The sequence below is a fragment of the Xiphophorus maculatus genome, chromosome 16, assembly GCF_002775205.1.
Source record: "Xiphophorus maculatus strain JP 163 A chromosome 16, X_maculatus-5.0-male, whole genome shotgun sequence".
NCBI lineage: Eukaryota > Metazoa > Chordata > Actinopteri > Cyprinodontiformes > Poeciliidae > Xiphophorus > Xiphophorus maculatus.
In genome coordinates this window covers 23,289,839-23,312,701 of record NC_036458.1, presented here as the reverse complement: position 1 = coordinate 23,312,701, position 22,863 = coordinate 23,289,839, and the positions used below count along the sequence as shown (strand labels likewise).

The window sequence follows — 22,863 nt, the reverse complement described above, 5'->3', positions numbered from 1 at the left end:
TTAGAGGCTCTTTCAAATAAATTCATATTTTTTTTAATCTTTAAACAGGTTTCTAAAAGTTGCACGCTAATTGGATACCATGCAAAGAGTCACCTTTGTTCTCAATCCAGACAAATAAAACCAATTTACCCTTTGAATAAAGAAAACTGGTTGTTTTTGATGCATATCTACTATTAAAACAATCCCATTTTATTGCTGTTTTTAGTCTTTTAAATAAAGATAAAAATTCCGCAAAAAGAGGGTGGATAAATTTCCTTCTATGTGACGTTAATATTGACGGAAAAGTGGGTAAAAAAAAAAAACACGTTGAAACAAACATTTAAAAACGTACTGCTGTCACTTTTAGTGTCAAAATTGGTAAATGCAATTATTTCTTTAAAAAACGACTAAAACCTCCATTTGTTATTATATGTACATATCAAATAAATTTGTTGTCAGTCTGGTCTGTTCCAAACCGTAAACATGGCAGATTAGCATCATGTATCTCACATTACTATTAAAACAGGAACTGCTTTGTTCGTGCTGAAGAGCAACGCTGAACTGAAACTACAAACGGCTACAGTTATTTTTGTGTTTTTTGATGCATCTCAAGCACCAAAGTCAATTTATTCCTTGCCAGATGGCTTTGTGTATGAACAGATATTATTCAAATTGCTCGGTTGGTACGGCAGCATGTGGGTGTTTTCGAGGACAGCCTTGATTGATTGGATGGTGTCAAGATCAATAACCGGAGATTGGGAGGCGTTTGCTCTCTTGGCTGGCGAAGGAGAGAAAAAATAAAATCTTGTTTGATGAAACCAGTGAGTGGGCTGCAGCAGCAGCTGGAGGCTCATTTAATTTGTGTCTCTCCTTCTCTGCAGTCTTGCTGCTGTTTAATGAAGTGCGTCTCGAAATCTCCCACCAGCCCAGCTATGCTGTCTTTAGCTTGCTAGCTGTCTTCATGCTAACACCTCAGCAGCTAAACTCAAACTCTGGCCGACAGAGTCGAGCTGCTGATGTGGTAGAAGGGAAGATTTTTGATTTTTTTCCTTCTGTTATCTAATCGATGAGTTCCACCTTACAGCTAGACTCTGAGCTGAAGAGGAAGAGAGAGGACTGGGAGTAGAAAACAACACCTAGACAGGGGTCAGAACTAAGATAATGAACGGAACATAATTATGAATAATAAATGCAGGTCTGCAACTATAGCGATTGTTTTAGTACGTAATTAATTATCCTATTGATTTTTTTATGATTAATCAATTAATCTAAGCTTCTTTTCAACAATATTTAAAATATATTTAAATATGAAAATAATTAAAAAACTTTTATTTACAAAAAAGGATACAAACATTTTATTGTCTAAAAATATTCAACATCGCATTCCTTTAGTGGACACTTTGTACCAAAGGAAACATCTGCTGCCAAAAAAAAAAAAATTCAAACTCATTCCTTTCTGCTTGACTTAGCATCGGTACCGTGTTCGTCTGATAGGTTGATTATATTTTGTACGCACCGACAGGGCAGCAAAAAAATGTAAATAAGAGATTTGTTTTCTGTACAGAGTTTGAATCAGGTGAAGCTGAAACCACTTGATGATTTCTGGGTAGAACAAATTTGCAGACAATAATTTTCTTTTTAATACTAAATGTTAAATGTTTATATTTTTTGTGAGGTTTTGTCATAGTCACTGTTTGGGTGTGCTGTTCTCTCAGCAAATGGATACCATTTTGAGTATCTATACTTCAGTTAACGATTAATTGATTATTTAATTAGTTGACAGTTATTTCAATAATCGATTCATCACAATGAATCCGATTAATTGTCTCAGCCTCATTATCGCTACTCCAAATGTTTAACAGCAGAAGAGGAATTGAAACCCTTCCATTACATTTGGTTTTAATTAATAAAGAAGCTTTGAAGCAGATAAAACAAACCATTTTGAGCCATGTCAGTTTGATGTAACAGATTAATCAACACTGGACTTTTCACTTCCATCACTGCTACAGGAGTTAGCATGTTTATAGACAAGATGGGACACTTCCACTCATTCCTCCATTAGCAACTGAAAAATTAATGAGTATAGTACAGTAGTGCATGATCTGGTCTGGCCCTGGCTCACAGCTCCAGTGGGAGACATTTTAGGTTTTCTGTGTGAATCAGAAGTCGGGAGCACGTGTGTGTGCGTGTGGGTGTGTGTTTGTGTGTCAGCCCATGAATTAGAGAGAAATGGTTAATCCCAGATTGCGCAGCACAGAGCCTTCCTCCCTGAGCTCTGATCTGCAGATATATTTAGAACGCCACTCTGCTGTGGTCAGGTGACGCCGCAGCAACACTTCCACAGCAGGTGGCGCTCTGCTCTGCTGCAGCCAGCAGCAGCTGTGATGATGCCTAGAATACAAAGCATCATCCGTGCTAACAGAGAGTTAGCACAACTGGCAAATAACAATCAGCTTTGAAACATGGAGCAAATAAGTTGATTTATGACATAGTAATTTTTTAAAACACCACACGGATCCTAAATGCAACTAACAGAGTCATCCTGCCTCAAGAGCAACATCCACACTGAAGAGTGTTGTTTCCATGAAATGAAAGAGCTTACATATGCTGCGTTCACTGACTGGAATTTTTTTAATGTATGTAAATATTTTGTCTTAACACTTTGTTCACATGCAGAAGAGAAACCCTATTGCATACAGTACGACATGTCAAGTTACTTTGGATAAACAGGAAATAGAATATTCTCAATTCTAGCCATCGGTTGACATTAGCACCTGAACAGCTGGCAGGACGACTGCTGGTGGTTTCTGCTGAGGCTGAGTTTTGCCGTGTCATCTCCCTTCCTAACAGAAAAAAAAACAAATAATAAAAACCTACATAACATAAGACAGAAGAGAGAGAGAGGAAATTACCTGGGGAGCATCTACTTACTTTATGAATAAATATTCTAAGAATTTTTGCCAGAGCTTTTGAAGTCTCTTGCGAGCACCTACGGGAAATTTATAATTTTTTTGTTTGATGAGTCAAAACTTTCCTAAGTCATCTATTATGCGAGGGAGGCTGAGCATGTTTCCATTTCAACAGAATGAGACGCCTGGGTGAAGGAGTTAGAAAGGCAAGCACTTTGGCAGAGGGAGGTTAGATTGAGGAGGCGGGGCTTATGGATTAGAAATGAGCTGGGGGTCAGGAGTAAGTGCTGCAGCATTAGTGTTAAATATTTGGCTCCAAAAATTAGAAATCCTTTGACCATTGTTGAATGTGTTCTTTAGCTTTGTACTTTTTGTGTATATGTGTGTGTGTTTTTATGGTGTAAAGCACTTTGAACTGCCTTGTTGCTTATATGTGCTACACAAATAAACTTGATTGATTGATTGATTGATTGATTGATCAGACCAAATATTGTGGGTGTGGTTGGCTGGAGAGTGTTGACATCTATTGTAACTGTCGCTGATGTTTGGAAGCCTTTTTTACCAGCCTGGTATTTGTGTAGTTCTCTCTAAAAAGAATCTTACATTATGATAAATCATGGAGCACATGGTGGACGAGTGAACAAACTCAACAGTTAGATTCAACAGAGTATATGGTGTGTGTATCCCAGGTCCACTTAGGATGAGATGTATAAGCAGATAACGGAAAGTCAGACGATTGGGAAAGTGAGGACAGGAGGGTTTGACAAAGAGTCTGATAAAAAATAATAAAACTAATTTAAAAAAATCCAATTACTGCTAATTTTTGATTAACCCCCCTGTTATGTTCGTTTCTAGGGTACAGCAATAATGTTCGTGGGTCAATTTGACTCTGGGAGTGTTTAATCATGCAATAGTGTCAGAAATCAAAAAATTCCTCCAAAACATTTTTGTATCTGATTATTAACTCCAATACTAACCATTTCAATTAATATTTGTGCAATGATGTTTTTTTATTTCTCACAAATAAAGGATCAATAATGACAACTTACTCATTTACTCATTTGGTCATAAAAAATGGAATTTGCATTTTTAATGTCCACTGAAAAAATCCTAGACACAAAAACAATAATTTCCTTGAAATTGATTTTTGGTAAATTTTTTTATATTACACTTTTTTTTTTTCAATGGGTGATTTTTATAATTGAACTTGAGACACACATACTGTTCTGGGTCAAATTGACCTGCAGATTAAAATCAAGATAAATGAGTCATGCAGAGTATTAATGTTTCCCTCCACTTCTGCTGAGTGTCTCTCAGTGTGGGTGGAGTTTGTCCACGGGAATATTTATATATATATTTATACTGTATATACAGTATATATATATAAATGACACCAGAATGAGTTTAAATGAATGCTCTCTCAAGAGTAATCTCTTGAATTGCCAAGAGATTACTCTTGTGAATTATTTAGAAGTGAACAGCCCTTAGTTTTCTCATGGAGCTTATTATTTTCATGAGCTCAGAGGGAGATGATACCATGTGAATGTAAGATTGAGATACCAGGAGGGTTCAGATCTGTGGTTTAATCAGATTTTACCTGTTTATGTGTTAATATTCATATAGCACATGTACTCATTCTAAAACCTATCAAATGTCTCTAACATGATCAATGCCACTTGGGTTTGAATCCTATTTTTCTTTCTAATGCACTAATGGACAAAGCAAAGCTCTTAAATTACCACAATAGAAAAATCTCCAGTTTTATTAACAGTAATTTAATGTATGATGTAAAGCACTTTGAAGGGCCTTGTTGCTGAAATGTGCTATACAAAAAAATTGACTGACTTGATTGATTGAATGTAGTGAGATCACAAAGACAGAGTTCTACAGGCTCTATTCAGAACTGAACAAACCAGAATGAGATAACTATTTTTAACAAAAAATGTATAAATATAGTGCAAATATGTTGAGTCACACTTTTGGCACCATCCAGTGTCACCAGTGTGGCACTGAGAAGTTTTTGTGGATCAAAACCTCTCAAATGGAAGTTTTTGATCCACAAAATGGTGTAAACGTTTTCATCAGTTTGTACCTGAGAGATAAAATACCTGGTGGGTCTGGTTGCCGTGCGCTGTCAGGGCAGATTTCCTCAGCAAAAATAGCAGAATGGGATCTTCTGTATGGGAGACTGAAAGCTAAATTGTAAGATCGTTTCCAGGACGACGACAACATTTACTTTAAACTTTCGCTATGAGCCGTATTAATCTGGACGTAATCAGATTATTTTGGTGAAACGGCTACTCAAGCACTGGCAGTTTGACTGTGACATCTAAATTGTCAGGGTCAAAGGTCGTCATCAGACTTTCAAAAGCTCAAGTGGTGCATGCATTCTGGTATTTCAAAGAATAAAAATCTAAAGTGAGTAGAAATAGGTAATATCAACACAAAGTTACAAATCCAGGCAGAATAAGCAACACTTTTTCAAATTACATTTTCACAGCATAAATCTACAGAAATCCATGGTTACAGCAGGAACAGTGTTACTCAAGTAGATGTAGAAAGTGCATTTTAAAGCTGGGAGTAAATTTACTCAGGTAAATGAAACTAGCTACTAACCAACTATGGTAATAGCAGATATTAATATTGAATGACTTCAATGGCAACTTGGATAATGTGCAAATTAAAACTGCTGGAAAATCTTTATTTTCGATCAATGAAACATAAAAACGACTCAGCAGAAAACAGAAGACGCTCGGCTCTGTCCGTGTCTTAAACCACGGGACTCGCTGCAGCGTTACCAATCAATTGCCAGTGCAGACGCCACATTCAATACGCCGGCTCAGGCACCGCGGCATGAATAATTTAACGGGAGGAGCTTGAAATAGAAGAATATTCAGAATGAGTGGGGAAAGCCACTCCCTATCTCTGCGGTTTAACACGTTTTGGGAGCGGATGCTGCAGATGAGAAGGGAGCCAGCAGATGCAGCAGTTTTCTTGTTAGGTTGATTTAGACGCGATTCACTGAAAACTTAATGGGACCAAAAACGGGTGTGGAAATTTTTATGTCATTACTAATAAATTAGAGGCTGTGGAGGAAATGTCAATGGGTCATGAGGGAATTCTCTGAGTGGATAATATTTGTTGAAATGAAGGCAAAGCTGTTAAACTGGGGCTTCGCATTAAGCCAAGACTCATTATTCAGAGTGCTGCTTGAGTTTTTAATATTCAAACAGGATGTGGACCGAGAATATGAGACTGAAATACACAATGCGGAAGGAGATCAGATAGATTACTACAGCAGGAAGCGACTGTATAGTTTAGTTGGGATTGAAGAGTTTAAAGTTTGTTTAAAATTGTATATTTTAGTGGGTTGTGCCCTTGGGCAAGTGTCTTTGCCGCTGTAGTAAGGAAGCAACGATGGAGGTGGACATAGCAGGAGTTGAACCGGAGACGAACTTCTACCCCCGTCGCCACCGTCGTCCCTTCAGTGTGTGAATGTGTTTTGGGGTCTTTTGTACAACTAGCCATTATCAGTACCACTACCACTGGCCGGAGGAAGCTGAACACAGCAAAAACAGTATGATGTGTTGAAAACTGAGATGGAAAAAAATATTAGGGGTGTGTACTGATCAGTACCTGGAGTGGATCTGGTGACAGGAGAGAATGTTGGACATTGATGGTCCAATTGAATCTTGAACAATTGTGAAAGATCACTCTGAGAAGATCTGAAACTAATGCCTGAGGGAAAGTTTTTCTCAGAATTTTGAAAAACAGATTGTTTTCTGTGCCGAGCTGTGACATGTGAGTGATCAGTACCTACCAGGACAGACGGCTTATTTTCATACCTCAACAAGTTGGCAAAAAAATGATCAGCTCTTCAGAAGCCAAAATGGCCAAAGAGTGAAGAGACCAATATCAGCCAAAGAGTGGAATTCTGTTGTAGCCTGAAGGCACAGCAGAGGAAGTCTTTCTCTGTTACAACTTTCACTCTGAAGAGTGTTGCTGTCTGAATGACCTGGAAGCACAAAGTTATGATGCATTCCTTCATCGGAAAAACTTCCAAGTTTTTCATTTCCAGATCTCTGGTATGAGGCACTCAAGCTGAAAATTGACTGATTTCAGTCATCTGATAATTTGTCAGTGCATCTTTTTCCGTCGTTTTTTTTTTTTTACATTTTAACTCAGAAATAGAAAGAAAATTAAGTATTTTCCTGTTTCTATCCTGTTGTGATCACTGAAGGTGCCAAGATACATACAAAAATGCTTTTGTCTGCTGAGTTTATAGAAGGAGCCCAGACTGTACTTCATGTCAGTCTTGAAGAAAGAGTGTTGTACGTTATTTTTTAATAATACGATGTCATGTCCTGTCTTGTGTTTTGACTGAAAATGCTAATTGATGCAGCTAAATCCTTAGACATTAGATTAGATATCATTATAAGCAGCAAAAAAAAAAAATTCTCCCCCACCTAAACGAAGAAAACTAAAGTTACTTTTATATAAGAATGTGTTTCAAATATGCTTCGGCTAATTATTGGTTCCCTGACATGGAATCTATAATTGACTCATTTCTGAATATTTGACATCAGATCAGAATCTCCTTCCTGCTATGGGCACCTTGATAATACTTCCATTGTCACTCATTCAACACGTCTCTTCACATATAAGAGGAAAATATTCATGTCTATCCATGTAAGCATGGGATAGTTGCCATGTGTTTCCTACATGCTGAATAGATGATGCCCTTTGATTGACCTAAACATGCAGTAGCATAAAACCTCCAGACTTGGGGTTCAGTTCATACCTGGAACATTAGTTCATTTGGAGAACTGAAAGAAATACCATGTAGAGTTCAAGTCAAGCCAACCCCAACCCTGGCCTGCATGCCGAGCGCTGTAGCTCAACGTGTGCAGCATGGGCTTCTTCCCTCCTACGTGTGAATACAGCTGGAATTCACGAGTCTGCGAAACATCAGTTTCTTCATGCCTCATTTCCTGCAGCTTGCTGCTCCAAGTCCCCTTCTGTCTCAAACACTGTCTTCTGTCCTTCTCCTCTGCTTGCCTACGCTGGTGCCCACCAGGTCGTAATATTTTATAAGGTATGTATGGATGCGTGATGTCAAAGCAAGCTGCCATCATCAGCGTCGTGTGAAAACACATTTGTCCCTGCAGTTTTCTTTTTGTCACACCTAAATGCTTCAGGTCATCAGTATTAGACAATGAGAACTTGAGTGAATACAGAACAGTTTACGACTTGTCAGAAATTAAATGTAATTATCAACATTCCTGGGAAGCACTGAGTACATTTTCACCAGCCACGCTCAGGCAGATTTGCTGCTAACCCAGAACAGTCAAGGAGTTTCTTAGGGGTTTTTTCCCACCTGATAGACCAGTAGACTCGTTTTGATTAGGGACCAAAGTTGCAACATTTGTTACATTTTCAGCTGCTGTGTTTCACGTTCACGCCTCATTGTGTAAAACTAATCAAACCTTTTGGAAAACCTGTTTACCTCTTCGCCTGTGGTGGCGCTGTACCGAGAACCACTGAAAAAAACGACATGAAAACTTGTGGAGAAGACGCTGAGCACAACTTCCTACTTCACAAAAATGGAGTGGCGTCAGATTTTAGCGGCTGAAGGATTTCTCTTTTGTCTTTAATAAAAGACCAAGAGCCATTTCTCCCGCTAGGGCAAGACACGCACGTTTGTTTTGGTTATATTTACCCAGAAAGCCCTGTGCTGTAGTCTCCGGTCCACTTGGCATTCTCATATGCATTCAAACCGCACCAGAGCTCAATTCAGCCCTCGCCTTAGCACGATGTCTGCTGCGATGTGCAGCAGATGTCCTGGCTGGACAGCAAGGAATCAGAGGACCATCAGCTCCCGAAACCACACAAAACAAAAAACTTGTAAAAGCACACGCAGGATCAGTGCAAACCTGCCAGAGTAAAACGCAAGAAGAAGGGAGGAATAATAGAACTGAGACTTTCTAAAGGAACACATTATGCATTCTGAAGAACATGTAAAACAGAAAGTTATTGGCTTTAATCAGTTCATTAAGAAGGCATTACTAAGGATTTGGGACGCAAATTAAACAATCCCGTTTGGATTTTTTTTTTCCTGTAGCAATGGAGGATGAAGAGGGGGATAGAGAGAGAGTACAGTTAGTACAGTACAGTTTTAAACATAAGAATATTAAAATCTGGCCGTATTAAATTGAAAAGCTTAAACCGATTGTGCTGATAAACTTTTGCCATTTGCGTAAACATGTTCTTGATATCATTTTGTAAAAAGAAAAACGTACTTTAATCAATAATTTAATTCAGAAAAAGTATTAACTAAATTTAAAAAAATATTCAACAAACTTTACTGTTACCAGCTTGTGCCCAGCAACGGCACCACCACAGCAGATGTCACGGTCAGACAGCAGGGAAATAGGGTTGTGCCTAGCAACAACACAACCTTTGCCCAACAATGGATTTTTTTGCAATTCCATTTTGCCACAAGATTCAAAGATGATTTTTTTTTTTTTTTATTTATGACTTAGGCTGAGCTGAGACCAGGAATTAATCTGAAGGCCAGTCCGTCCAGTTCTGCAGTCGCTCACTTCCTGTCTTCCCGATCGTCAAAGTTGTGTGAGCAGGGTGGGTCGGGATCCTTCGAAGGATGCAGCCTTAGAAATTGGACACACCCATTGTCAGGTTTTGCTAACGTTTGGTGGAAGTTCCTGTCGCCAGAACCAGTCACTATCTTTACATGGTAATTACTCCACCACAGAGTCATGCTGGTTCAGATAGATTTTATCCCTCAATACTTAAAAACAACCTTTTGTATTTATTCAAGTTATCCTTCTCTGAAAATAGCATTTATTTGATGATTTTCAAAAGAAAAACATGCAAGTGTGACATAAAAAGCAAAAACAATCCTTAAAGGGACAAATGCTCTTTTTCACATCATTATCTGTAATGTTTGTGATGTCCTGCCAGACTGGAGGAGGAGCTGCACAGTGTGCACCCGTCCTCCCTGAAGGCTGGATCGACACTTCTGCAGCCGAGCAACTCAAACTGATGTCGATTGCTGACTAAACAGAAACACTCTCTCATTAGCATTCATTAATCAACTCCGCTGTCCCACTGGAGCTGACAGCAAAATTCCACTTGGTGCTCTGCCATTATACTCCAGCAGCCAAGATGACACAAAAAAATGTTCAAAGGTTATTATTTGAGACTTTAACATTAATAAAAGTATAATTATGCCAGTAGTCTGAACAGGTACAAATAACAACTACATTTTAGACTCAAATATCTTAAACATTCGCTGCTCTGGCTTTTCCTCAATACTGAGTTTTGAAAATACATCTTGAAAGTTGCATAGGTAGTTTTTTTCAGATAGAGTATAAGCACATCAGTTGTATTAACTGTTAGTAGTTAATAAGTAGTAGCTTATTAACTATTGATATAGATTAGTTAACAACACAAGTTGTGTGTTATATTTCACACAACTTTTGAAATCACAATTATTTTATTTAGACTCTGTAACTGTTTTAATAAATCATAGTGTGACAGATTGCTTTAGTCTTCAGATGCTTCATCAAATGACTCGTTAAAAGACTAATCATTTGTCTTTCCTCTTCACAGCTTAGCAAAGCACAGAAAGCAGTCTGTATACTATCCTCTGCAGTTTACTTTGAAATATCTCCAAACTACGGATATTTTCGCTCCTTCCTGTGATCTAACTTCTTCCTCCTTCTATTTATTTATTTTTTGACCACCTGTTATGAGGCGTGGTTTAGCCTTTTAGCTGCAGCACAGAGCAGGAGGAAAGTCCAGCAGAAAGTGTGTTGGTGTGTATCTTGCGAAAGATAAAAGCAAGTATCCATACTGGTATTGGTATTACGTACTGATGTGATACTTGATGTTGGTATTATCAGTACTGGGCCGATACGATACCAGTATCGGTATCAGGACACTGCAAGCTTTCTGCTTTATGAAAAAGATGTGACGCCTTTGCTTATTAGTTTGTGTACTCTACTGCTTCCCATAATGCAATGCAAACATTGTATGCGTACCTTTTACTTTTTTGAGTAATATCATGAATGATTACTACTGTTAATTGATTGAGTAAGAGTAGCAATCCAAGTCTTTTTCTTTTGCATTTAAAGAAATAGACTTCAGAGATTAGAAACATTAGATTATTAGATTTCTGCAACATGCAGTATGTGCTAATGTTTATGCGAATCTCAACATAATTAGCATAAGCAGGCTACATGTAGAAAACAAATCTCTGTCGACATCATTATTGTTTGTTTGACATTCATAAAATACATAGTTATATTATTTGAAAGATTACATAATCTTAAACAGGCTTAAAAGGAAAGCCTATTTACTGTGATCGCCCCTCTCTCCTAGTGTCCTGAGATTTGTCTTTTTATTTATTTTTTTTTAGGTTTTTAGTGAAGCTTCAAACTGGAACTGGATCATGCTACACAGGCTGAGGTTTTAAATAAACTCCTAAAATCCCTGCTTTCTGGGCTAAACATGTGTTTTCTAGGTTAGCCTATCAGGAATCCAGATAAAGAGAAAACATGAGATTCCTGCTCTGGGATTTGATTCCAGCTCCTTTGGCTTTTTTACTGCTTTATTTACTGTCCATATTGATTTCCGCATCACTTTGCCGTCCTGGATAAAGGGATATTTTCTATTTGCATAAATGCAAAAATCAGCACGTTTGATCTTGTCTCTTCTTCTCCTTTCTAATGAAAAGGGGGAACTTCTGAGGCTTCAAAACTGTCCTTTGTCAGCTATTCAGATATGTAGTTTCATGGGTGTAACTATGGAGGCAGCAGTTTGCTGTGATGTACTTGTGATGTGAATGCCCTAAAAAACTAAATATAAAAGGAGAAAGCAAAATGAAAGGAAGGAAGTGTTTTCTCTTCGAGGGAGAGTCCTCCTGTCAGACCTCAGTGCACCTCGTGTGGCCAGACTACGGCTGTGCAGGTGATCTGGAATCCTGCCAGCACTGCAGTGTTTGTCTCACTTTATCTGCTTATGTCTTCCCCTCATATACAGTTTGTCTTGTAAAGCATATAAAGTAAAAGAAACTTTAGAAAATTCTGTTTTCTTGTTGTTGTTTTTTTTCTTTTTTGTATTATTATGTAAAATTGACTATGATGAGCATACATGTTACATACATGTGTTATAATGTTATTCCCTCATTAAAAACATACCTGGAATGTTGCTTTGATTTTTTTTTCATGGATGTTTGAGAAATCATTTAGTCTCCATGGCAACCATTCATGTGTGCAAAACACCTGGCTGCGCCAAGGCGTGGCTCCTCCTCGGATCTGCAGTTTTCAAGCTTCCAAGTTCCTCCACTCAGCTCCTTCAGACTAGCCAACAGCAATTAGCAAACGATTGGTGGAACTGCTGAGCTCATTATAAGAGCTTCTTCTCAGAGCAACACTGGTAAATTGTTAAAGGGTTAATAGAGGAGCCATGTTGTGATGACTTCCTGAAGAGCAGGAGGTTGTAAAGAGCCAGAGGCCCAATTTCAACACGCTAAATCAAATTTCTTTTAAATCATATGTAGCATTTCTGCAACAACTCCGGTCCGGGTTCTGGAACGGTCTAATAGTCTCAGCTGTTCTTGAATGATTTTAAATTTTGCTTTGTGCGCCCTGTTGGAGGACCTCTGAGTATTCTCCAGGTCTCCAGTTTGCTCCAGGTTTTCTTCATAGACCTGAGACTTCACTCTGGCCTGCACAGATTCATCCTTTCACCACGTAGCAAAGAATATTTCACTGTAGTTTCACAAATGAAGGTAAAACACTTCCGTTTGAGAAGTTTGAGAAATGACTTACAAATGATTTACAAATGTTCTAGAAAGCACTGTTGCCATGGCATCTGCTGAGAATTTCATTCAGGTCTGGGACAAATCATGGCAGAGCAAATCCTGATCTACCATCCCTGGCTCGGCTTTGTTGTTGCTGTATTGTTACTATGGTTACTAGGTTGCAGTGGTGCATGCTACATTTCTATCTCCATGTAAATCTTTGTGACAGACATAGGTTTTTCTTTTTATTTGTGTGAAAATGAGGAAATGTCAGCATGTTTATCAGAGAGTAGAAAACTGGATCAGGGAGATGAGAGTTTCATCTCCACCCTGATGTTTGGTAGATCGGTAACACAATCAGAATCGAATTAGAAGGGAAAACCCTGAAGCATCGGCCCGACTCATTTCAGAAATGTTATGAAGGAAAGTGAGACACATGGAACTCATAGTACATCAGCGAAGACAAAGCTGAAATGGAAAACAGCTTTCAGATGTTTTACATGCACTAACCATATCATGAGCATGAAATATTAATGCACTTCTGTTTATTTCTGCCCTTCTAGTGATTACACTCCTCATAAAACCATCACTTATCACGTCTCAGCTTTTTTTGTTTTTCATTTCCGTTGGCTCAGCTAAAAGGTTAGCAGTGTTAATTCCTGCCTCCCTGTGAGATGCAGCGTCTGATACAGTGAATCATTTTCTCTCAGGCACTCATTGTGTTGCTGAAGATGCAACTCGGCCTGTTTATGTTTAGTCTGAAGCTAAGCTGTGAGCGAAGGCAGCTTGAGGTCTGTTTGGAGACAGACTGCTGTTTTTGTATTTACTCATCAATACTGATTTTGTCCAACTGCTAATCTTGTCAAGGATTAAATTATAACACCATTTAGAGAAAATATCAGAGTTAAAACTATACATTGTTTTACCATCTTTTATTTACAGTTAGCAGGATTGGCGTGGCTAGCAATGCTACAACAGCAGTCTCTGTTTCTTCCCTTCCTTACAAACTTCTTCAGCTTTTATTTATCTATTTATTTATTTAGTTCAACTTAAATGTATCAAGTCATCAAATTAAATTTGTCTCCAGACTAAAATAACCAGAGTTTGTCAAAAAGAGGGGGGAAGAAACTATCCAGATGTAGTTTAGATTAGGGTTAGCTACATTAGCATAATTTTGGGCTTTTTCAGTGGCTGCCGACATGTTTCATCACAGACAGGTTAAATAAAACACATTTGCTTTCTTCTTCTCAGCCTTTCTGTTTACCTGCTGAAAGTCTCACTCATTTCTCTCTTACAGCTTGAATGAACCACAGATGTTTCAAAAACATGTTGTTTCATTTTAGCTAACTTTTTCACATTTTTACGCTTCTTTTGGCTAAGTTCAGCATATTTTAAACATCCACATGTTTTTAGTGAAGAAAAAATTATTTATTTAGAGATCACATCAAAGAGACATTCCTTATTTGCTTTTTGCATTTTGAAAAACAATATGTATGAAGTATCCATTCATTAAATCGCCCTCCGATGTTAAAACAACTATCTCTGACTTTTTTTTACAAAGCCTTTCCACTCTGAACGATGTTGTTGTCAGGGCGACCTGGTTGCGCCGCTGCATCCAATCAGGTTGAAATAAATCCAGCAGATACAGTGTGCTGTTGCTCCAGATACATTTCAAATAATTCCTTTTCCTTTTTTTCATCCCTGGACACAACCATATCACGAGCATGAAATATTAATGCAGTCCTACTTTCTCTTTTCCTTTCTCAGACCATGCAAGCTGCCCGATGCCCGACAGATGAGCTGTCGCTGACTAACTGTGCCGTCGTGAGTGAGAAGGATCTGCAGTCCGGACAGTGAGTATCAACCACCGAGGTGTTTGTCAGTACAAAGGCAGAGCAAGGAATCTCTCTACACATCTGTCATTTTTTTTTTTTTTTTTATGAAATCAAATTCTAGAACTGAATTGATGAGCAACTGCAAAAAACAAACAAAAAAAGAAAACAAACTCCAACAATATCAATGTTTTTTTTTTTTCTCAGCTCTTTTACCAGAAAACAAGATAAGGCATGACTTTATTAAATGTGTTTTGGAGCTATGAAATAGAATATATGGAATTGGATTTTCAACATTTTCCAAATCTGGTTAAGTATGGGAAAAGGACTGGATATTAAATACTGTCATATACGTCACGATGTGAATTTTGATCCAATTCACCAATCATTTTGGTTTATGTGTTGCTAAGAGACCAACTAATTTTATTGTCTTTTTTTGTTTCTAGTTTTTAATTGGAACAACAGTATTGAACTGGATTGTGTTTGGACACTAGACAACGTTCAAAGTCTTCATCAGCTCACAGCTTTTGACTTGTGACCAAAACAGTTCATATTGTGTATATTGTTAGGGACATGTTTGATTGTCAAGCAACAACACAAACATTGAACTGAACATAGAGCAGGGCCAGCAGCTGGGGGTGGCCATTTATCGTATCGTTTATCAGTTATCATTTATCGTTTATCATGATCATTTTTCTTTTTCAATTTATTGTTGTCATGATAAATTCCAATTAATGATGCTTAAAGTCCTCCAAAACCTCTATACTTGTTGCTGCCGGCTTATTGTCGGGATTGTTATTTTTACTATTTTCTCCATTGTTTGTTCAATATCAGTGTCAAGAAGTATAAATAAACTAAAATACATGTTTAGATGCAGTTCATTTGTGTTGTTTAGTGATACAAAGAGTTGTGTCCTAAAGAAGTGTGTTAAAAATGTTCATGGTTTTTCAAGAGCGGTATTGTGTTTGTGGTTTTATTATTGCTCTGCCATTCAGTCAAAGCAATAGAATTATTTCAAAAAGGAGTAATAAACAGTTCTTATTGTCACTTTATCATTATCAGAACAGTATCGCAAAATATTGTGATAAACCTTTGAGTCCATAATCGCCCACCTCTTCCAGCAACTCACATGTCCTGATTGCGACTCCGTTGAACCAGTGTTCTGAATTGAACTAATCAGATATAAAAACCCGTCTAAAAAGCTCAATCGGGGTTTCCTGCCTCTCTCTGCAGACACGTGACAGTGAAAACGACACCAAACCACAAGTACGCATTTACTGTAAAGACCCATCATACTGTAGCAGCTGGAAGCATCGCCTTCAGCCTGCCACAGGTACGCAAAGCTTCCACTGAAACACTAAAACTCAGCTGCAGAGCCCATTCTTAGGCGCTTATCTTTTTCTGTTGCAGAGGAAATGGGCCGGTCTCTCCATCGGCCAGGAAGTGGAAGGTAAACATAATTTTTTTTTGACTCATCCATCATAATAATTGTTTTATGTTATGAAAAATAACGGATTTTGTTCGCCCGTTCAGTGTCCAACTACAACTTTGACAAGTCCAAGCAGTGCATTGGCGCCATGACGATCGAAATCGACTTCCTGCAAAAGAAGAGCACCGACTCCTCTCCCTACGACTCGGACAAGATGGCGGGCGAGTTCATCCAACAGTTCAACAACCAGGCCTTCTCCGTCACCCAGCAGGTTGATTGTCCACAGCTTTTTTTTTTTCTTTTCATGTTGAATCATGTTGTTAATATTTGGTGTCCACACTTTCCAGTTAGTGTTCAGTTTCTGTGACAAGCTGTTTGGACTGGTGGTGAAGGACATCGAGGCGATGGACGCCAGCATCCTGAAAGGAGAACCAGCTTCTGGGAAGAAGCCGCAAAAGGTACGTGACCTCTGGAGGGAGTTCAGACCTCGAAACTGAGGGTGAGAAAGGAGTCAGGGCTGCTGCTGCTGCTGCTGCTGCTGCTGCTGCTGCTGCTGCTGCTGCTGCTGCTGCTGCTGCTGCTGCTGCTGCTGCTGCTTGAAGCGTCTGTGAGTTATGCTTTGGTTCTGCCGCTCGTGGGATTTTGTTGATTGTTCAGAGACACATCATTAGTTTTAAGTAATTAAACTCCAGAGAGCGAGCTGGAAAATTGCTTCCAAGAACGTAGAATGATCCAGATAGGACTGCAGTCGGCTCATAAGGAATTAGAACATGAGCATACAGAGATATTCAGGTCTAAATAGATGTGAGCCTCATGAGGGATCAACTCTATATTCTATAGGAATTTACATCATCAAAAGTTTTCACAGCATCATCAGGTGTGGACACCCAGGGAGGTTAGTTTGTTAGAGTATGGGGGACTTTTGGACCGACCCAGCAAGGTGACTTAAAAAAAACATTTATCACACAGTTACTAACCCTAAACTTAAATCTGAATATTTATAGAGAATTTATATGATATAATACTAAGATCACTTGCTTGTAACTTGCTAACTTTATTTGTAACATCAGACTTAACATTGTTCACTATAAACAACTAAAGTGCCACTATCAAATATAGACGTGCTCCAATGTCAATGTTTTGAAATTGAAAACTCATTTAAAGGGACAGTACTATGTAAAATCAACTATTTTGAGCTTTACATCATTTTATAATGTTATTCGCTCTTCAAAACATACTGGAGTGTTGCTTTTATTTTTTTTATTCAAGTTTGCAAAATTCTTTCATCTCCCGTGGCAACCATTCAGCTGTGCAAAATGCCTGGGTTAGAGCTAGCCCCGCCTTCAAGGCGCAGCTCTTCCTCAGAGCTGCAGTTCCAAGTTTCAGAGCAGCTCAGTTTTTAAAGAGACAGAGGCCCAATTTCAAGGCACTATGTTAAGTTCAATTTCATATAAGTCATATTTGATATATATATCATTTTTATAACAACTGAAAGTAACATACTTGATTGTGCTATAAAATGACACTAAGTGCCTTGAAAATACATAATGCTAACGAATTTAAAACTCAAATGGCAAAGATGTACTTTTTTTTATAACAGTAAATTAATATTGCAATATCCTTATGTTTTTGCCTCAGAAATTGTCCAAATAAATCAAGAAAGTTAATACATTATGTTTTAAGTCAAAAGCTTCTACTGAGGCTACATTATATAGTAAACTACAGTTGATTAGCAGGACGACAGACCAGCAGCATAAAGTCACAGTCACATAACTCAAAACATTAGAATATTGTGAATATTAAAAATCAATCATTTGAATTTCTCTCTTAGACCGCAACCCAACTTCCTTCCTTCATTATTATTATTATTATTATTATTATTATTATTATTATTATTATTATTATTATAGTCACAGTTCTAATTACAGACGCACTCAGTGAGAGTGATAAAAATATAATTTTTTTTAACACATTTCAGAAAATGAAACTGATACATTCTGTATATGCTACAGATTAAATAGTGATATTTTCAATGCTTATTTCTTAAAATGTTGAAGATCAAAGCTTACAGATAATAAATAACCAAAATTCAGTTCCTTAAAATGTATAATCCTGGGAAAATTAAAACATGGAGAGTTGAGTGGAAGGAAAAAGTGCTTGATTCTTAAACATGACATCAATTGTTTCATGTATTTCATTCTGTGCAATGAATATATCCAATATATGAGCTGCACTTTTTTAAATGAGTGCCTTTTTTTTTTACTTTCTAATGATATTCACATTTTTTAGCTAAAGATTTTTGTCAAAATACATTTTGACAAATGTATTTAAATTTGTCGAACAGAAAATAAAGCAAAAAATGAATCACAATGATTAATTTCTGTGTCATGAATCCTTTTGTATTTCTCTCATCAGAAGCATTTGGGTCATTGACAAAAGAAATCATGTTTGGTTAGCCTGTGTCTTTGCCGACCTTATGTCTGACTATGTTTCCTGAAATACGACGAAAATGACACAGACCTTAGATTTGCGTTCTAATTAGAGTTTTACACATTTTAAATGCTTATACGGGGATCATTTTTCCTATTTTTATTTGACTTTTTTCTTATTTAAAGTTTTAGTTTTTAGTTTTAAAAGCACTATCTGTTTCACAAGTGTCATTTAAATACAAGTTCAGCTCAAAATATTTTAATATCATAAACATAGTTTATGTTTATATTCGGCAGGATTTTATTTCAATACGGTAAGAGTAACTGCTGGACATATAAAAACATTTTGAATTAGCTAAACGAGGAATGTGAGTAACTCTGGTTTCTCCACCAGATTGACGTCGGTCTGATGGTGGGCAACAGCCAGGTCATCTTCGAGAAGGCAGAGAATTCTTCGCTCACACTAGTTGGTGTGTTATTCTTCTACTTCTTTCCATATATATGCTCTGACTGTGTTTGAATACTAACTGATTGGTAAATGTAAAGCCAAAATGCTACATGAGCAACATGGCTAACCTGTGACTGAGTCTCCACAAGATGGCAGCATGAACAAACAAAAATTGACCAGAGCTGTCTGCAAAGAAAGACGCTAAAAACAAAATAAGCAGGCTTGCTATATTTTACTTTAAAAATTAATTTAATTTCCAAAAATAAAACTGTATTAAAAGTGTTGATACATTTTGACTTTATATTTGTTTAGGCATCAAACATCTGATGATATCTGTATGTTTGAACAGGTAAGGCAAAGACCAAGGAGGCACGGCAGACGATCATCAACCCGGACTGGAACTTTGAGAAAATGGGAATTGGAGGTCTGGACAAGGAATTCTCTGACATTTTCCGCAGAGCCTTCGCTTCCAGGGTTTTCCCTCCTGATATTGTGGAGCAGATGGGTAAGACATGGCTTTAATCTGTCATTTTTCACATCCGTAATATAAAAATGATCTAAAAAATTTTTAGTTAGATATTGGAATGCTGGAAAAATAATCATACATTTAGCAAAAGTAGATGACCTCTTCCTTCTTCTCTTTCTTGCATCCACACTACCTGACTCTTCCTTCATTCATCATGTTTATTTTTGGGTCACATACCTTTCTCTTTCATAATCTGATTCCAGTCTTTTCTTTTTGTTTACTGTGCTTTTTCTTGCTCCAGGCTGCAAGCACGTGAAGGGAATCCTGCTGTTTGGCCCACCAGGGTGTGGAAAAACCCTGATGGCCCGGCAGATTGGCAAGATGCTCAACGCCCGTGAGCCGAAGGTGGTTAACGGCCCAGAGATCCTCAACAAGTACGTGGGAGAGTCTGAGGCCAACATCCGCAAGCTGTTTGCCGAGGCAGAGGAGGAGCAGAAGAGGGTGAGAGACCTTTCTGTCCTGTGTTGTTCATCGAGAACTCAGAGGAGATAATAACAACAATGTAAGTCATAAAGGTCTGTTCGGCCGGCAAGCGTCAGTTCATATGGAGAGAGCTGTCATGAATGCCTTGTTGTGCCTGTGATGATGCTGGGAGGCGGAATGTAACACAAACAAATTCTGGTCTTGAAACATCATGGCTGCTGTGACTTAAAGCAATAAATTCCAAGATGGCGAATCTGGTAGACAACATGTTGAATGAAGATAGTGAAGTTCGGGTTGAAGAGAAACTTTTACAATTCTTTGGACGTCTGAGACCATAGTCTTGAGTCGGAAAGGGTAGAGTGCCTTCTCTTTGTCGAAAGATTTCCTGCCCCAACTGGGTCAGTACCTTGGGTTCTCCTTCACGAATGAGGGGAAAATGAAGCAGGAGATAGATAGTTGGATTGGTGCTATGTCCGCAGAGATCTAGGCGTTGTATCAATCTGTCCTGGTGAAGAGAGATCTGAGGTAAAAGGTAAAGCTCTTGATTTGCCAGTCAAGCTATGTCCAAACCGTTATCTATGGTCATGAGCTTTGGGTCATGACCGAAAGAACGAGGTCACAGATACAAGCAGGCGAAATGAGTTTTCTCCGCAGGGTGTCTGGGGCTCTCCCTCAGAGATAGGGTGAGAAACTTGGTCATCTGGGAGGGACTCATAGTAGAATTGCTGCTTCTCCATGTCAAGAGGAGCCACTTGAGGTGAGTCGGGCACAGAGAGGAAACTTGGAGGAAGACCAAAGAGATGCTGGAGGGACTAGGTTTCTAGGCTGGACTGGGAATGCCTTCGGATTCTGATGGATGGATGGATGGATGGATGGATGGTGTTTCTCCTCTAGAGAGCTGTAAATGTTTGTCTGGTGTCTGTTTAAAGCTGATCCTCTTTGAAAGAACCTTTTTACTTTTTGTCAATGACGAGTTAAACTCCAGACTAATTCGGTCTGGTCATCTTTTTCCTCCAAGCCTTCTCATAGCTGGAGTCTGTCTGGTTACCAAGAGAATTTCTTCCTGGCTCCTGCTGCCAGTCAAAGATTAAACGGAGAGCTGGTCGGAGAGTTACAGGCAGAGTTTGGTCAGTGAGAGCTTTTTAGTGAGAAGAGTTTGGCAAAAGTATCTTGGAGTCTTCACCTGAAACAAGTCTTTGTCCAACATAGGCAAGTGAGAGACAGTTGCCAGGCTGCCTAGACCAAGATGTTGTATCTTTTCTCGAGTGAAACAAAGTGATTTCTCAATAGTGCTTTATAGGGTACAAATGCAAAAGCATTTAAGAATAAAACTTTAAAAAATATATTGTTTTCAGCTTGGCGCCAACAGCGGCCTGCACATCATCATCTTCGATGAGTTGGATGCTATCTGCAAGCAGAGAGGCACGGGCGCCAGCAGCACGGGTGTGCACGACACGGTGGTCAACCAGCTGCTGTCGAAAATCGATGGCGTGGAGCAACTTAACAACATCCTGGTTATTGGTAAGGACTATGAAATCCAACAGAACCCATGTTGTAGAGTTCTTACAATGCTTTTGCCTGTGCTCCTACATTAGTTTCCTGGTCTCCCAATAAATTCTTATTTTTTCCTGTGATTTCCTGACCATTGATTTTCTGTGTGTGAAGGAATGACCAACAGGCCCGACCTCATTGATGATGCTCTGATGAGGCCTGGCAGGTTTGAGGTGAAGATGGAAATCGGTGAGTTGATGTCTTTGCTTGACTGCCATTTTGATCTCTTGTTTTAGTTTATGAAATGATCTTTCCAGTGCACATATCCTATGCACCATGAGAGAAGTGTTTTGTGGGTTTTCTGTTGGGGAGCATGTGCAAGATAAACACATATGGGCCAGAGACTCCCATCAACATGGGTGTAGTGTAAGAAGACCCAAAAATTGGCAACAACAATCTTTTAAACTTGGGTTCCCGTTGGTGCCCTGTAGACTTGAAGGGTATCTTTTCTTCACCTACTGCGTTTTGGTTTGGTCTATAGGATTTTTGCAATAATTTTTCAGTGGTACCTTTAGAAAGACTATCAATCCAGGTTCAGTGTTGGTAGTATGATACCAGTTTTAGTCTAGTTTTCTCTCATTGCCACTGTACACGTCCTCCAGGTCTTCCTGATGAGAAGGGTCGCGTCCAGATCCTGAACATCCACACCATTAAGATGCGGAGCTTCAACCTGCTGGCTGGAGATGTTGACATCAAAGAGCTGGCCGCAGAGACAAAGAACTACAGCGGCGCCGAGCTGGAGGGGCTCGTCCGGGCCGCACAGTCCACCGCCATGAACCGACATATCAAGGTCATCTGACTCTCCTCAACGCTCAGCGCCTCAGTTTGAGGTGGATTCAGTTTCAACATCAGCCTTTACGGTTGAGGACAAAGTCAATCACCGACAGGAAGCAAATTTTTCATGTTAGCATCTTTAGGCTAACTTAGTGTTAGGGGAGGAATTCTCATCAAACAACATAGAATGAGGCTCTGCTTTCACTGAAGCTCCACAAAAGCTTGCACACACTGTACAGTCAGCAGGCAGAAGCAGGTTAGAGTGACAGCAGGGCTCAAACAAAATCAATAGGCTGCTACTACAAGGACACAGGCCTGGTAAATGTGAGGGCCTGAAATTCTAACACCCAAAGTTTTTCTATTTGCTTTAAGTCAGTAGGAAATTGAAAAGATCCTCATAGAAATGAAGGGATCCAATATCCTGACATATCCTCACCCTTGGCAGTAGGCGTAGATGATTGATAAATCTGAAATGACAAAGTAGTTTAAAAAGTTACCTCTCCATCAATGTGTCATTGGTTTATTGCTCTTTTCCAGGCTACATCTACAGTTGAGGTGGACATGGAGCGGGCGGAGAAGCTCCAGGTCACCAGGGCTGACTTCATGGGATCCCTCAACAATGACATCAAGCCTGTATGTGACACTCTAGGTTCCTGTTGCGTAAAATCGCTGTGGTCCAATGACGTGAAGAATGGGCAACATGGAGTTTCTCACCACCCCGAATGTTTTGTCTACAG

At 38.8% G+C, this 22,863-nt stretch overlaps 1 protein-coding gene across 1 annotated transcript in view; it reads left to right on the top strand.

Annotated features, from left to right (window-relative positions):
- nsf (N-ethylmaleimide sensitive factor, vesicle fusing ATPase) overlaps positions 1-22,863 on the top strand; it is a 33,092-nt gene that overhangs the window by 4,906 nt on the left and 5,323 nt on the right. The window contains exons 2-13 of the mRNA XM_005811809.2: positions 14,482-14,567; positions 15,780-15,879; positions 15,957-15,996; positions 16,080-16,246; positions 16,323-16,433; positions 18,799-18,874; positions 19,202-19,357; positions 19,620-19,819; positions 21,157-21,322; positions 21,467-21,541; positions 21,955-22,142; positions 22,664-22,759. Of these exons, the coding sequence (XP_005811866.1) occupies positions 14,482-14,567; positions 15,780-15,879; positions 15,957-15,996; positions 16,080-16,246; positions 16,323-16,433; positions 18,799-18,874; positions 19,202-19,357; positions 19,620-19,819; positions 21,157-21,322; positions 21,467-21,541; positions 21,955-22,142; positions 22,664-22,759 (1,461 nt within the window). The remainder of the gene's footprint in view (positions 1-14,481; positions 14,568-15,779; positions 15,880-15,956; positions 15,997-16,079; positions 16,247-16,322; positions 16,434-18,798; positions 18,875-19,201; positions 19,358-19,619; positions 19,820-21,156; positions 21,323-21,466; positions 21,542-21,954; positions 22,143-22,663; positions 22,760-22,863) is intronic.